Here is a 17,954-nt window from a genome sequence, read left to right on the forward strand (position 1 = left end):
GAGAAGGGACGTTTCCTCTAACCATTTCCTCTAACGATTATTAAAAGGTAACACTGCCTCCAGGAAAGTTTATCTAATATGATGGCAATTGCTGGTTTCAGCTGCAGTAATCCAAGACCTTGCAAAGCTTTAAAGTAAAAAAATTCTGTTAGTGAGTGGGCAGCTTTGAATGAACCTTCATCTCAGTACTACTCATTAAGCAGTAAATAATTAAAATACTCTGGAAAAGACAGGTAAAATACAAGCAGCAATGTCAGTAATAGACATGAAAGGGAAGAGAGGGAAAAAGAATTTAAAAAAGCAAAGAAATAATTCATTTGAAGTTTTAATAAAGTTTCATTTGCAGTCTTGTTTAAAGATATATCAGACTTTAGGGAAGTAACCTAATTACATTTTTATTCTAAGTTCTATTCAAAGACCCTAGACTTTGAATCTTTAACACAGATCAAACATAGTATAAATTACTCATGGCTATCAATACTTTAAAATGATCTCTTCATTAAAGGCCATAATCATCTGGGTATGCACATAAAGCAAACAGCAACATTTGACACACAGAAAAAAAACATAAATAAAGAGTGTGATTCTAATAGATGTGTGTACATACACGGATTATGAGTTACACATTATATTCAAGTGCACTTTAAAATGTTTATCTTGAACCGCGTTCAAGATAAACAGCAACACTTGAGTAATTTTAAGAATCATTTGAAATTGAACTTTACAATCACCAAATACCTTCGAACAGAAATGAACAACATTTTTTATTTATTTTTTGCTATATGTCACAAATCTTCTGTGGTAACCACAAGTTACAGAGATTAGAATTTGCAATATAGCAGTGCAGTGAATATTCTGAAGAGCTTCTCATTAGAAAGAAAGAATACAGATTTGTCCCTAGGTGTTATATGAAAAATAAAATTCCTCACTCAAAGAATTTGCAAGGGGAAGTTGTAGTGCTGCTGAAAGAGTTAAGGAGGTTTTTAACAAATGTGCTCATTTTTTTCCTAAGGTAAAGAATATTACTTCTTCCTACTATTTAATAATAAGCCTTGATTTAAATCAACTGAAGGAATAGGATGAAGAAATTTTCACAGTAAGTTTTTTTCTGAAGTGAAAATAAGAGCCCTACAGAACTTACCCTGAGTTTTCTTATTTAAAACATCTTCATTGCCTGACAACACTTCTTTAAAAAAGGAAAAAAATTAAGTATACAAGGAATATTTTTTTTATCAATTCAACAGGTCTCTTTTTTTGCTTTCCAGTTGCATCTTCAAAAGCTTCTTTCAGACTTTCTTAATAGTATACCAATTTGAACTGAAGACATATGTAATTTCTATAACAGTCATACAATACAGTACATGCCAGTTAAATACTAGCAACGATCCCATACTAAAATATTATTCATATGGGAACTCCATCTGCACTTGCATGAGGATGAGCTCTATTATTTAATAAAGCTTTTAAATCTTCACTTCCCAGGAATCTATCTGGATTTATGGCTGCTTCTCTCTACCACCGACTGACAGAGAAGTGTCTTATCTGAAGGCTTTATCTCCTAGCAATTCGCTACTTCAACCTTTTAAATTATGCTCTACAATCAACTTTTTCCTGGCTAACTCATGTGTTCAATTCTTAAGCAATCACACAATAAAATAACTTTGTGAAATACTGTAAATGCAGAATAACAAAAGTTTTGTTCAGTTCATTTGATGAAAAATAGATGATGGAAATTATTAAAATGGATATGATTAAAGTCAGTCAAATTTCATCGTTTAATCAAATGATTACAATCAAATTGGATATGCAGAATTCTATTTCCATCAAGGAAACATTTCTTTCTGTCTCTCATTTTCCCTGATGTAGATATTCTTTTAACATGTATGTTTCTACATGAACTTCAATATAAAAGTTGGCAATGGGTATACGAAGCCAAAGATATAGGATTTGGAGATATGCATAAGTTTTCAGAACTGAAGTATTTCTAAATTCCTGTTGTGAAAAAGTTATTGGAATAAACAATCGCAACCAGAAATAAACCATGCAAGTTAGCAATTTGGGAAGTGCAAACAGAGCGGGGGTATCGTGATAGATCAATGGTATTCGACTACTATTTGATATGACTTCTTACATAAAGAGAAATTAAAATAATCAGCTGAAACATCCTATGCGATTTCTATGAACAATGAACACTCCAAAAGACATTTTTAGGTTGGTCTACAAACACACCTATGTGATCTTTTAGTCCCCCTAGTAGATTTGGGGTAAACTTGACCTTAATTTGGTAAAAATGTACACTCAATTCTTTCCAGATTTTGGAAAATGATTAGTTTGAGACCAGAGATTAATCCAAACTAAACTGACAAAAGACAGGCAGAAATCTGCTGTATATGTTCCAGAGGGAAGCCTACTTTTTGGCCAGTTGGCAGCCAAGCACTGGCCAAGCAACAGTATGGTGACATATATCTTTCAATTTTATCACAATGCACAGTGAATTTTACCAATGGCAGGTGTTTTAGAAGCAAAAAGCAAGTCTAGAGTAGATTACCCTGTATAAATGTAGATCAAAGTGGTGATTTCTAACTCAAAGGATATATAGTCTACATTTCTAGGCCTGCTATTATTTTGCCCACTGTCCTTTTTTGACCGACATTCAGGCTTCCTATTTAAAAAAAAAAAAAAAAAAAATTACATTGGTTTTCAGTGCACATTATGAGAATTCTTTCTATGAAAATAAAAAATGGAGAAAGAAGATTCTGAGAATAATCTTTCTCTCAAAAATCACAAACTTACCTGGCTATCATTTTAAAATAAAAAAGTTGCTTACAAAAAGAGAACTCTAACACAGATGCCTGGAAAGATGAAACCAAGAAGCCCTTTTTTAGATGAGTGGTTGTTTTGACTTTTATATTTGAAAAGAGAAATGGGATCAATTTTAGATTTCTCTCCTCCAGTGTCAGATCTGTGCTTGTGAACACACCAGTATAGACTTCCAGATACTGGCTATGCACAAGATAGTGGAAACAGAACATTAAATAGGCAGGCAGTGCAAATGCAAATGCAGTGATAGTAAAAGTTCTGCATTCCATGTGCCCCTACACAAGAAACTTATCATTTCACTAACATTGCCCCACTGGTTTATTTTATTTTCCAGCTGTTTCTAATTTTGCAATCAGATTATAAAGGTGCACTTTTCATTTCTGTTATACAACATAACGAGAATTTGCTGTTTGCATTTGGCAGACTTCAACACAGATAAAGGTATGCAGTCTTATTAATGTAGAAGAAGCATGTAGATTACCTATCCCATAGTTGAATTTTATTCTTGATATTCTTAGGAATATACTAGCCAGAGACACTACATCATAGTATAATTAATGTCACAAAATGGGCTCAAAAAAATCATAAGACATTTCATAAAATTTCTTTTTAGTTTTGCCATCAGTTAACTTTTTTAGTGCTTCACTTAGCAATATTAATATTCTTTTTATATATTTTTAAATCTGAATATAAATCATTTCTGCCTAAGGAAAAACCAATTGAGGAAATTTTGCTTAAACTTGTATATTTCCTCTGAGTAGATACTCATGAATGTATGCTGAATTTCTATCAATTATTTACACACTACGTTTTTTAATTGAAAAACATTTGCCATAAACAATTCAAAACACAAAATAAACAATTACTTAGCAATGGATTAAGTATGACCTACTACGAACAAGAAAACAATCAGATTAGACATTCCGTGTTCCAAAGAAAAAGATGCTAAGAATTCAAGACACTGTTACCCAACTATACCCAGTAATTAATGCTTAAACTTGAGAAGTTCGACTCAAATGTCATTTAAGCTCAATAGAAGTTTCCCACAACTTTTACAATGTCTTGATTAAACCTTTTATTTTCAATAGTGTGGTGAAATGATAGGTAGAATCTTACTCCTTGGTTTTTGTCTAGATTGTGACAGTCCACAAGAATGTCGTTTGCTCCCCTTACAACAAATTAATTACATTTCTTTATCAATTCTCCTGTGTTAAGTAGGCCTTTCGATCAGAAAAGTCTATGTTAAGTTCTAATATTCAAAACAGGCTGCATTTTATCCTTGATTACATGTACAAAAATTATACCTGTCTCATAAATTAGATACAATTTATTATTTTACGGGGAAGTGGGTGTAGCAGGAGATGAGAAGTATTCAACTCCAGCAAAACACTGCCCTGACTGGAAAGCAGCAGGGGCTTAGCATACCTTATAATCAAGGCAGAACTAGATCAAGATTGAACACTTTAAAAAGCCCCTTCATTAATTTGTAGAATATGGTAGATATTTTAAATGTCTAAACTTATTTTAGAAAGGACCAAGGAGACCTTGATCAGGAATTCTTTAAGATTTGCAATCTAAAACATAAAGAAAGACAAAGTAAGGTTTATGGATTAGCTGAATGCTATAGGAATCAGCACTGAGATATCATCTAAGAGCTTTGCATGCTGTGCCTTTCTTTCAGTAGTTCTGTCCATCTTTAGTCTTCCTGATCTTTCAGTATTTCAGAAAAAGTTCTACCTCCACTTTTGTTGATCCTTACGTGCCAGCAGAACATAAACCTGATGATTAATTCAGTCACCAGTGCACCAAGATTAAAAGCACAATTTTCACACATCTCACAGTTCTTGTACCAGGGGATAGGCAGTTTCTGGCATGGCACTGATTTACACTTGGAATTTGCTGGGGCAGTTCTATTCATTGGACTCCACTGTGAAACTTACCACGCTCACTTAAAACTAGTGATCAAATGTATTCAGAAATATCTCCTCATACTTCAAAGAACGGGTATGGGAAGGTGAGTCTATTCTAGTAAATGGTCTTATTCTTGAAATCAGCATGGCTGAGTGAAAGCTGCCTGTTAGGAAACCCTTGCAACACTCCTAACAGCCCAGCTGTGCCTACGAATAATTGCAGGGGAGGGAAGTTCAAAATGGAATGAGCAAAAGCATGTGAAGGACCACTTCAGCAGTATCCTGTGCTCCTGTGCCCATAGACACCTCTGGACACTGTTTGATTTACTAACACAGGAAATGACCCGTGACCTCTGAAAGACTACTTTCACTGGTGAAGTCTGAAGAGCAAATGTTGAAACCCATGCACAATTTGAGGGTGGGAGAATAGATATTCATAATAAGAACATAGAAGTAATTTTTCTTTGTTTCCTCCAAAATTCTGGATTCTTCCTACTCCACTTTCTCACAGAGCGTATACCCCTAATTAACCTCTTTGCAAAGGTGCTCTTTAAGAAAGAGCACTTATGCATCTGTATTAGAAAAAAACCATCAGATATGCTCATTAGTTTTCTTCAAGTTTGTCTCACAAAGTATGTACATATACATATACACATTGGTATGCATCTATGTACACTGAAATACACAAACACTTGCAGTGGCCTTGATGGCTGCTTTTAAAACAAGCACTTGTTCAGACGTCTGTTTTCATTACGTTTTTAAATACAGACACATTCCAATTTCATTACAAACTATTTGAATGGCTCCTACAAGTACAAATACCTTGTTTCCTTTGGCTTGCATTTGTCACTCATGTAAATTATCTGAAACTTTTGAAAGCATGTATTGAAGTTCTACATCATTTCATACATGATAGAGTAATCATTAAATACAAAACAGAAAACATTCAAATATTGTAATGACGAGTACTGGTAATACAAGATGCATGTGAATTAGCCATGATATTTATCAATACACTTACTCTGTGTTTCTTCTGTAAGACACAACAGTGAAAAACTGTAGTAAATGCAGTTTGTAATTAACTTAGCAGAATTTACACTAATATGGCAGAACTATCACAGTTGGGTCCTCAGACTATAATAATCTCATTCTCTGTTATGTGGAAAAAAAGAAACAGTTACAATGATTCTGCTTATTACTTCTAAAAACACATTCAAAACAGAGGAATATATATATACACATAAAATTTATTTTGCCTAACTGAGATTCTGCTACAGTGCCTATTTGAATGACAAATAATGCTGGATTTAATGAGACAAAACGTACGAATATGAATTGCCTCTTCAATGTGTATGAAGTGACATCATGATGTTTAATTGCTATATGAGAAAATGACTACTAACCAAAGTAATAAAACAATGAAATATCAGCTCCCTGAGGAAAGACAAACGGCGGGGTGAGTACAGCTGATTGAACAGTATCATAATGCGAACTCTTCTACAGCAGTCTCTCATTTTGGTAGCTCATAAACAGAGAGAACTTACTCTACAAATGCAGTTTTTTCAAGAACTAAAAATCTCATTCTGCAAAGAACAACCACTGAAATCAAATGTGCTCCAAAGACAGTTTTCCATTTGTATCTGTAGCAGATCACTCAGGTATTACTGTTTTTATACTTTTAAGCATATATGCATAGCTTCCTTTCACAAGTAATAAAAGCAGACATTCATGTATTCATGCTTCTAGATATAAATATCCTGTACCAGTTCCCTTACCCAACTGGGCCAGACTAACATCTCATTCTTTTAAAATTTTCCTATTTTCACAACTGCAGTATTAATAAATACAGTTAAAATAGATATGATGAATTAAATCAGTTGAAAATATTGTGCAAATATTAGGAATCATTCACACAGATATACACACAAACAAGCATTCTCATAGACTTTCAATACTTACAAATATCTAAAGTACAGAAGCCACATCTATATATGTATACATAGACATTCCTGTATACATATATTCATGTACACATACACCTCTACACGTATGTATCTGTTCTTGTATATATCCCCATAGATAGCAGGCATCTCACTCACTCAGTTCACAGTCAAATCAGATTACACCACTATAAATAACTGAAGAAAAAAAAAAGTCATATAATTTACAAGCAATATCTATTCGTTTTAATATAAAAAGCAACACGTTCAGAATTTTACTTCTAAACCATTAGTACTCACGTAATTTTATTCAATCCTGTACAAACCCCAACTCAGCATCTGCTCTTATACTTTTTCAGCAGTCCAAACTTAAGATTTAATTTTTCACTCTTCAAAAATATGAAGTGCAAGGAAAACATCTGCTGTCGTTTTCTCTGGGATTCCTCAAAGCAAATTCTATGCCTACTCCATGCTTCTTCATTTTTTTTTCACCTGTCTCTAAGGAAATAAAAATATTTGCAAAGGACAGACCCTACAGATTCACTGGAGCTTTACCCCACCCAGAGAAGAATGCAACTCGTTTTTCTTCCTCCTTACCACTGTTAATACGAAGCCTCTCTTCCAGAAGTTTCTAATATTTTACAGCAGGAAAATGAAATTTCTCCTCCACTGAACATCTCAAAGCATACTGCATAACTTTACTTATTATGCTTTTGCAATGGAACTGAAGGCTTAAAGATATTTAAGTATTCAACAACTTTTGCTTAACACATAATAAAAGTAGGAAGTAGTGAAAAAAACGTTGGCAGTGTGTGCCAGTCACAATCAGTACGATTCTTTGAAGATAGATGGGAATGTTTGCTTTTATGTTTCTTCTTAACATTTTATTTTTCAGTAACTGAAGGACGGGATGAAAAGGTTACCAATAAATCCAGCAACTTCAATCGTTTTATTCTATTGAGGATCAGATAACCTAATTAAGCATTTTTCACTCAAAATGAAAATGACTTGGTCATGACTGGCTGGGTTTTAAGCAAGTGTTATCTGCTGGGACACCAGATTCCTGGAATAAAGCTGGAATGAATAATCAAACAGAGTATTCCCAAAATTTTAGGAAAAAAAAAACAGCATGAAAATGTACAGTAACTAAAACCAATACATGAAGAGTAAATGTCAACAGAGCAAACTTATATTTAAGTTAGTGAAGTTTTTCTCACTGCCATAACTTGCTTGTAAAGCATTTAGGAAGCACAGTTCACCTGTAATTACTGTTATGTGAGGACAAATTGGTTGGGAAGTCCTATGTAAACACGAGTTATCACTAGTTAAGTGTCAGAATAAAACATCATACTCGGAAACACAAATATTCATACAACAGTAATAATATTTGTAAGAAAAGAAATGCTATTTTATCTGTTACTGGAGCACGAATTCAAATTTTAAAACTCAGTTGAGCTCTGGTTGTGGCAGGCAAAAAAAAAATATCACAGGTGCAAAAGAAAACAGTGCAAATGACACAAGGAAATACTGAGTAAGGTGGGATTTTTTAGCTTTAAGGGCAAATGGGAGAAAAAGTCATGACAAAGGCTTTCCAACAACAACAAAAAGGTTGCAGAGTTCATGCTCCATGTCCAGGCTTTTGCTGGAAAATGAGGCCATTGTTCAAAATGTAACCATTTTGTCAGGTTTTATTTTTATGTTTATTTTTCTATCAAGTTAATAGAATGGCCTCATTTTCACACATTTCAATTTCTCTTAATCTATTTTTTTTTTTCCCTGAGAAAAGCCATTCTAGCTGAGAAGTCAACCACAAAAGGTAAAACTTATAAACAAGAACATAATGGCCATGTAAGTCACATATTTGAATAAGTGGTCAGCAGTTCAGTACACTCAGGAACTAGAACTGGAACATTTTATTCAGCTACTTGGGGCTCACTCACTGATTTTCTTCCCACAAAATGAGAAGATTTGATAGAAATGTAGGAAAATCTTTCTCATGTATATCCTGCTGTACACAACCAAAGCTGTCTGCCACGAAAGGTAATCTATTTTTAAAAAAGCATGTAAAATAAGGCTAACAGTTACACCAATTAATATCTAATATTATATATACACACACTATTTATAGGACAGAGACATATGGGGAAATGGAGTTTAAGGGGAACCAAACAACACTATGGCAATGATTTGTGGTTTGAAGCAGCATTATTGGTCTCCTGACAAAAGCTAGCAAAAAGCAGCAAGGTTGAACAAAAAGAACCTTTGTGGAAAAAGAATGCTTCCTTTAAAGTTACATTTTGCTTTTCTACTGGCTGTAGATGGAAAGTTAGCAAAGGAAACAGGTCTATGAATAATCATAGACTTTATTATCTTTGTATTTTCTGCTCCAGAAACTACAATTGCAAAAGCTTTGAAACTTCTTATAAATTATGGCTGCAAACAAATTTACACTGAGATTAAGTGCCCTGTAACAAAATGTTAGTTACAAAATACGACTGTCTCAATGCTGATGCAATGGAGCATTATGACCACAGTGACTCACCTTGTTCCTCATTGATAAGGCCCATATATGCATGTGCTTGCGCTTGTCTTTTCCCACCATCAGTTTTTATTAGTTGAGCAGTGTTAAAGCATTGTTCATAAAAGTAATTCCTTAACTGTTTCTCCTCAGAGTCGTCAAAGCAGTAGGCCACGTTAAGCTGGTTATCATAAACTTCCTCAGAGTTCCCTTTAAAAACAAATAATAGTGAAAATGCTAATTTTCATCAGCTTTCACAAATCTTACAGCAATAGCCATATAATGAAAATGAAGGGCTATTAATTTACCCAGAAGCCAAGCACTATCAAGTTCTCCTACATATTCAAGGAAATGTAAGGAGAAAATGATAACCTACAAAATCAGGCATAAATGAAAACTTGATCTATATAAACTACAACAATTTGCTATTATTTTTGTGTACAAAACCAAAACTTCAATCAATAAAACACAAAGAGCCTCTATAAGACATCAACAGGTTGAAAGACAGAAGCAGAGCGAGCAAAAAACCTTACACATTCAGTCTCTACTGGAGAAGTATTTGAACCAGTGAGACCTCAAATCAGAGATTTGAATCAGTGAGACCGGGAGCTTTCAAAACAGATCTAAGGTAGCAACTTATGATGGAGACAAAGAACCAAAGAGAACACCCTGCAAGCACCACCCATTAATTTTACATCATTGAAAACATTTAAAGTAACGCTAATAAGAAATGCTTTCAGTTTTCCATCTACGTTATTGTTTTTTAATACCTTAACACTCTTACATATTAAGGATCAACTGAAATTTTAACTTTCGGCATAAAAAGCCCACCAAGGTACTGAGCTCAGAACAAACCTGGGAAGCAGGGGGGCTTAAAGTCTTAGATCTCCTTTAGGATCTGAAGAAAAAACATATTCAGTTGGCACTTTGTACGTCTCATCAGCTAGCTAAATGAATACACACCATCCCTAATATTTATAGAAACACTGCAAATCCCAATTCTAAGTAGCATTACGAAATGCATTATTCACAATTCAAAATTACTGAATGAGATTGTCTATATAAATTGCCTCTGTCGCAAGAGCACATTAAAAAAAGAACATGCACAAAAACACAGGAGGTTATTCAAAAACCCTATTAATTTGGATTAGAGATCTAAAACTCACCTAACTACTTGTCATATTGCTTCTCTCTAGGGTTGTTTGAAAAATATATTCCCTACATGATGACAAAGAACCTATGAGATAAAAAAGTGTACCAAGAACCTATAGATTTCGTAGCTAAATTTACCACTGGCAGAACTAAATTAATTTTATTTCCAAACTCTGCTTATGTTAGTTGAGAATACAAATAATTATGATTTCCTACTTTGTTTGTGGCTGTGAAATGAGAACAAGCCAAATAGCATCCTCTTAAAACAATTTTCATATAGTTGGGTAAAGAAGGAGTTAAGAACTGAAGTGCTGCAGCAGGTAAAAGAATGTTTGGATAAGCCAGATGTGTGAACAGAGCAGCTCTGCTTTCAGCAGTTCTGCAATTTCTAAGCTTTGCTCAACAAAAGAGAAAAAAGAGAAAAGAAAGGAAAAAAGCTCTCTTACACATGATATGGAACAACACAGAAATCAACACAGAAAAAGGCACCTAATTTCAACACAGCTCTCACTCGAAGCTCAGATCTTTTTAAAGTATTTTATAACTGTGATACTGTATCAAAACACTTCGATAAAAGGATGCCATTAAATTTCCTTACTTTCTTCCTTTCTTCCCTTCTTTCTTTCTTTCTTTTTTAATCTCTGAGAAGATTTGGGGAAAATACAACTTCCAAACAGGACTAATTTCTGACTGTAAATTATGTCATCTATGAGTCACTAGCATTGTTTAGAATAAAAAGCAGCAATTACTCAAAAAAGTACTTTGCTTGCATCTCTAAACCACACATCTCCGCTCCAGTGTGTTCTATCTCAAAATTTTGAATTATACATATTCTTAGGGAAAGTAATATAAATCCCTCATTAGTCTGCCCAATACAACCAATTCAGATATAGCCACTGTTTATCTAGGCAGTATCAAGCAGATATGCTTGGCTATGATTTATTTCAGCCCAACTTAAACATCTGTTGCAGCATAAAAGAACACTTTTGAAGATTATCTCAAACGTAGAAAGCAGAGGTTCCCACCACGATTACAAGCAATGAACCAAATAACCACTCAAAACCAGAAATATGAAAACTAAATTTGTTCAATAACTGAATCTAAGGTAATAATACACATTAGGTGTTGTTTACAGCTGAGTGAACATGAACTCAGAAGTTAGCAGGTATACGCAAATAGTTGCAACAGGGCAGTAAGAGGAAAGAGAATGGGATTGTCATTGGGAAAGAAGCTAACCACAGATTTGTTGCCTTTGAAATATTTGCTACAAAGTATCAAGGCACTAATGCTACAGGACATTATGCAGATCACTTCTGGTAGTGCCCTACAAATCTCAAGAGATGGTACCGACCTGAGGCGGGCTATTGCTACAGCCACGGCTTGATTGAATGAACTGTAACGTGACCCTCCGATGACTATCCTGCTGGTGAATAACAATGAGAGGTGCACAGAGACAACCATTAGTCCCTAATAGTCCTGGACAGCGGCTGACCAGGTACGCTGGAGTCACAATAAAACAAACCTCCAAGTTAGATGTTTAAAAGTCATATTCTCTTTGGGATTCAAAGTCTCTCTGACTTACAAATCAAGAAATCCATTGATATTATTCTGACAGAGGTATAGCCAGCATGTCAGACTTAGTGAAAGTGAACTTTCATCTCCTCCGGAGAAGAAAAATATTAGAATAGATAAACACAATCTTCTATAAAGTCTCCCATAGGTACTTTTGTCAATAAAGTTTTGACCTCTCTGATTTTTTACAGTAAATTCTCTACATCTGTTAATAGAATACACGTGGAGAAATCTTTAAGTATCTTCCATTGATATATTAAAAAATTATATACACATATATATATAAAATACCACCTATCACAGAGAGAATGACACCACTGGAATACAATACCAAATGAATAGAAAGAAAAGTCTGAGACGCACACAACTGTGAAGCAGCTCCTACAAGACAAATTCTTGTTTTAAAATGAGAAAAATAAAAGAAAGCATAGAGATAGAAGTTCAAATGCTGATCCTAGTAATATTTCAAAAAGTACTTTTACTCCAAAACCAATGGAAGCTGAATTCAGATTTCCCAGAGTATTTAAGACACAGGATTGAAATAATGCTGCAAAGATGAGCATAATGGCTACCCAAAATGGCAGCTAAGCAGAACAAACAGAACTCGATGGAGCAGATGACAGTGAAGCTTGATACTCTGCGGTTGAAATGGGACAGGGAACACATCTTATGTGCAATTATCCAATATAACGTGCGTTTTTTTTCAATGTCAAATTACCAAATTTAAGGCAGTAATATTTCATACGAATTCTGTTCACTTAAGCATTTGTTTGTGCTTTTTTTTCTTAGTTTTTAATAAACAAGAAGTGCTATGCTATATTATAGTACTTATTTTGCACTTTCAAAAATGTTTTTACAACAAAACATAAAATACAGAAAATTGGCTTATTTTGTTTTATTTGATTTGGACTTTTCAAAATATTTTACTTTCATCATCCTGTACAGTGGAAAAATGGTATGTACTTAAGGAAAGTATTTCTATCAAGTTTTACTGAGGTCTTTCTGCTAAACAGATTTAAGAAAATCCCTTCCACTTGAGTTTAAGCATAACACCCCATATGTTACGCACATATAGGGTTTCCTGCTCTGCATCAAAATCTCTTCATGTGCATCTCAACAGTCACACAGACTCTCTCCATGTTATGCTAAAGCCATAGGCCTTGGATCAGTGCACTGAGTAAAACATTGGTTTGTACTTGGACTGTCATCAGGAACACCTGGCAAGCAAAGGTATGCATGGAGCAGAGGGTAATTCAGGTTTGTGGCCTGCACACTGGTGTTCAGCTATTCATCAACTAAATAGTGCAAAGCTCAGGGACAGAGAGGTGGAGGCTGGGTATGCCAATCCCAACTGACTTAGGAGTTAAGTACTACCACTGCCACAGCTGTATCATCTGCTTTTTGACAGAATGTAGTAAAAGAAAGGAAAAGAAGTACCAGAGCGAGTATTAGAGAGGAGATGAAAACAACATCCTGAAGAGATCCTGGCTTGGTATTTTCCCTGAAGAAAAAACACTGTTCTTGTTAACAGAAAACAAAACTTGCACTTCAGAAACTCACCTTTAAAATACAAGTATCAGAAAGAAATTTTTCAACATCTATCTCTGTCCAAATATTTTCTACTGAAGGGATTACCAGTCAGTCCTTTGTTCCTGCCAGGCAAAGGCCATGTGGAAACTTTTCAACAGCTGGTAACACTCATCTTCCAGTTCAGTTACTTGTTTTTAGCGAGTATGGCTGAATTATAGCTGACCACTCATCCTTGAAGACATATCAAGGAGTGCCTTAAGATCACTGGAGTCACTAGGAGTCATTTTTTATGTCAGAATGAGACACCATTAGTACTGGAAGTTTCATTTTTCTCTTGCCTGAGAGATCAATACCGGGGACTCAGTAGCAAGAAGACAGCTGATGTCATGAAGAGTTCACATTCAGAAACATACAGGATGAAGGCTGTTGAGCCAATAAGGAGCATCAACAGGAAAAGAATGATGCTGCAGTCGGTTTATTTCTACCTCAATTCATACACAGCAAAGAACCAGTCCCATCTGCTTGCTAAGGACAACCACTTGCAGCTAGGAACCTTTTCCCAAAAAGCTTAGCCATAAGCTGCACTCACTGAGCTAATATACACAAATGCAAATGAAGAAAGTGCACTATGGAGTAGCACGGACACAATCAAATTATTAGGTAGCAGGGCAAACAGGGTGAACACCTTCCCTCCATCACTAAGTACATAAACAGAATATATTCAAAGTACAATCTATGCAAAGGTGCTAAGAAATTACTCGGATATACATTTGCCATATGTGGATAAACTTCTCCAGTAACAGTAACACAAGGCAATTCAACTGGTCACTTGTGACACCAATGGGGGACTCCAAGCCAACAAAATAAGAACATACTACTTCAATTAGAGGCAATGAGACACAATTTAAAACACAGAAATGCAACTTCTGTTGAAGTCAGCTGGCTACATTTTGAGAAGTCTTGGCATCATTCCAGGGAAGAATCCTTTTACTTCTAAAAGTCAAAAATAATAAACTATAGTTAGTCACTCCATTGTTCTCTAGCACCTACTACTTTTTTTTTTTTTCCTGTGAACAGCATAAAGTAGAGAAGAACAAGCCTGCTTCAGAAAACGAAAGCATTCCTTTGCCTGTTCCCTCAAAACCAAACAAAAATTAGCTCCTCCTAGAAAATATTGAATGAACTTTTGGTATGTTTACTTTTCCTTCTTTCTTTTTTTCTTTCCCCCTCAACATAACGTGGGCAATAAGGTTATCACATTTTTTTCTAGTCCAGCCTAAGGCATAAGTGAAATCTTATAGAAAAGTTTTTCCCTATAAAACGCTAAATTCATTTTTCGACCTTCAGTACCTCAAACACAGAAAGATTTTCTAGTGTTAACGCACCAAATGTTCTCACCGAATGTGATTCATGCTTCTTCATGTAGGTTATAAAGTACCCTTTGCAATGAGAACAAATACTAATTCACATTGACAAAAGTTTGCTCTGTACTGAAGTAAAGAAAAAAAAGCTAAGTTAGCACTTCCTTCTAATTCTTTGTCTCTGATATTCTCTAGAACAAGGGTCAGCAGCCTGTAGCACTTGCACAGATTTAGCATTTGGCATATCACAAAGGTTGCACAGGGTCTAAGAAAAGCAACAGCTCCTGGGTCATAATGCCAACTCTCCACCAGCTGCCCCAGTGATCAGCTAACAAGCTGTGTCTTGCCCCTTGGAAAGCATGTTCACTGAATATTAGCTCAATGCACTGGCTCTGACACAGGGAACAGAGTCACCTGCTACTGACTGACTCACTGCAGCTACTGAACAGCGTGACTTCCCCTGGTTTGGCTCCCCTGCTCCAGCAAAGTAAAGTCAGTGGCTGAGAGATATTTTCCTTAAAGAATTCTTGAGTTGTACCTTGACTTGCGTTGTCTGGAAGGAGAATGCAACACAGGTAACCAACCACTCTAGCAAGCACTGATCACAGGGTCTTTGTGGTTTACATTACAGCACAGGTAAGGATTCAGTTTGGGTTCACATCTCCATTCAATAAGCAATTCAGATGTAATCCAAGGAACTGACCTCCCTCTGAAATATCAGATTGATGCTTTATGGTACGATCCATGTACTGCTGTTCTTCTTGTAGGCTCGGTGCTAACCAACTTACAAAACTGGAGCTATACAACAATTTGAGGAGATAATTCAACGAACTGGCTTCACCCAATGAGCATAGAGATCCAAAAACCAAATTAGCAATGCATTTTAAAACAATAAGGCAGACTGTAGCAGCCAGGTAACAATTTAAAGAATCAGTTACACTCTCATGGTAAAATGCATGCAAAGAACACATAAAAGCTATTGTAAGTATTTTTGTCTGAGGAACAGCAACATCCATCATTATAATAAGCTGTTCTCCCAGGCATACATTAATCTGGGTGTTAAAAAATTCCAAAAGGTAAGCAAAGGACTTGGGTATTTTTCCTTTGTTACTACTTTTCCCTATGACCCACCCAAATGCACACAGATAAAGAGCCAAATTTTATCTGGGGTCTTAGACAAACAAAATGGACGCAAAATTAACCCTATTTCGCTGTGCCTATGCAGGGTATGGACATCGTTTGTTCTAAGGATGTCAGCAGCCAAAGATTTTCAGTCGGCAGTCCTCAGTGTCAGTCTGGAATGGGACTGTGGTTTCCAACACTTCCTCTTGCTAACAGACAGAGCAGTACTGAATGGGTGCTAGGGAGCTCTGTCTCTTCAAAGGGATTGCAACATCAATCCCAAGGACAATTATACCTTTCGGTGAAATTAGTCTGGCAACAGGGCATTCAATTCAACAGCCTCAAGATATATATTTTTCTTATTGAAAAAGGCAACATTTATCAAGGTATACAACATTATCATATTATACAACTAATGCCAAGCTATGTAGACTACTTTGGCATATATCCTGAGTTCTTTAAAACATCCTAAAAGTATACTTATTTACACTTATTTAAACAGGTATATCATTTTTTTATTTTTAAGCTACTGATATGGAAACTACTAGAAAGAAAGACTAGCGCATGATAATGAAGGAAGTTCAAAGAATAATTGGAAACAACTGTATTCTGATGTCCGAAACATTTACATTGCTTGCATCAAGGAAGACCAAAGAAGAATGCAGTCAACAAGTATCACCAATATTTCTGCCAAATTTTTTTTTTTTTTTTTTTTTTAAATAATGCTGTACTTAAGGCAGAATAACCATCAGCTTTTTGACTTTTTTTTTTTTTTTTTTTTTTTTTGAGAAGATGCAGGGATTACTGTTAGCTTTTTATTTTAAAATACTTGGAAAGTATTCAAATGCAATGGCAATGAGATAAAGTTAGAAAAACAGATTTTGCAAGCAGTATAATACCAGCCTAAAAGAAGGACTGCTGTATGATTCGAAGTTCCATTGAAATGTTCCATTAGAAACAAGAACTGAGAGAATGCTCAATAGTATATTTGAAGGTAAATAGTTTGTATAAAAAAACACTGGTAAACAATTGTGATTTTCAAATGTAGAAGAAATGAAATTAATTGCTTTTTGATATTAGCCTCCACATCATAATGGGCTGCTTTGATTAATTCTGTCCAAGCAAACAATTTACTTGCAACATCGTAGCATCAATAATTACAATCAATCAGGAAAATAAAACATAAACATATTCCACCAGTAAGTATGGAAAGTGGATGAATGAATGCTTAACTTTCTGTCAGCACTGTGCTAACAACTCTAAAATGCTGAACTTAGGGGCAGCAGATCTAATTGAAATTCACACTGAGACAGCTACACTCTGAGGCACCAAAATATCAGGTGAAAAAAACTAAAGAACAAATGGGAAAACTTTTTACTAAGATAAGCTATGTTTCATTTTTGTTTTGCCACTTCCACTTCAAAACCAATCCTCCTGTGAAGTTTAAATTAATCAAAAAATTACAAGTCATAAAGTTTTTTTTCATACTTGCTGTTCTTTTTCACCACAACTGTAGGATGCTGTATCTGAGACAGGTAAATTTTCAGTATAATGTTACTGTGGAAGTCTCGCACCTCACTGCCACAAATATTACTTAAAGCATTTTAAGCCATATTTGGCTTGAATTGTGGTGGCTGAGGAGCAAACACAGGTCAGCTGCTGTTGCAACTGCTACACTGCAGTAAATTCCAGCTGAAGGATGAACTGAACTGTGGTACAGTTTTAAAATGTTTTCAACTGAAGTTGTCATAAGATCATAAGCCAGAGCTCCGAGCAATTTGATTAGAATCAGAGAGAAACTGGATTAGTGCAACTCCAGAATTAGTATTTGATGAGCTGTGTAATTCATACATTATATTTGCAGCACTACTAGCTGTAACATCTGCAGTATGAATCAACATCCATCCCCTCATGTGCCATAGCTCTGGCCTCACATGAAATGCAGATTTGTGCCAAGGTATATATTGAAAAAAATCATAACTCTCACCATTCCACAATCAAAGAATTCATTAATGATTTGCTGCTTAAA

General features: G+C 35.1%; 1 protein-coding gene across 1 annotated transcript in view; it reads right to left on the minus strand.

Moving 5' to 3' along the window:
• The window catches only part of TTC29 (tetratricopeptide repeat domain 29), a gene marked incomplete at both ends in the record, with an annotated part of 120,005 nt that overhangs the window by 80,436 nt on the left and 21,615 nt on the right, over positions 1 to 17,954 (minus strand). The window contains one exon of the mRNA XM_079534650.1: positions 9,213 to 9,398. Coding sequence (XP_079390776.1) covers positions 9,213 to 9,398 — 186 coding nt within the window. The remainder of the gene's footprint in view (positions 1 to 9,212; positions 9,399 to 17,954) is intronic.

The sequence above is a fragment of the Tetrao urogallus genome, assembly GCF_951394365.1.
Source record: "Tetrao urogallus genome assembly, chromosome: 4".
NCBI classification, from domain to species: Eukaryota; Metazoa; Chordata; class Aves; order Galliformes; family Phasianidae; genus Tetrao; species Tetrao urogallus.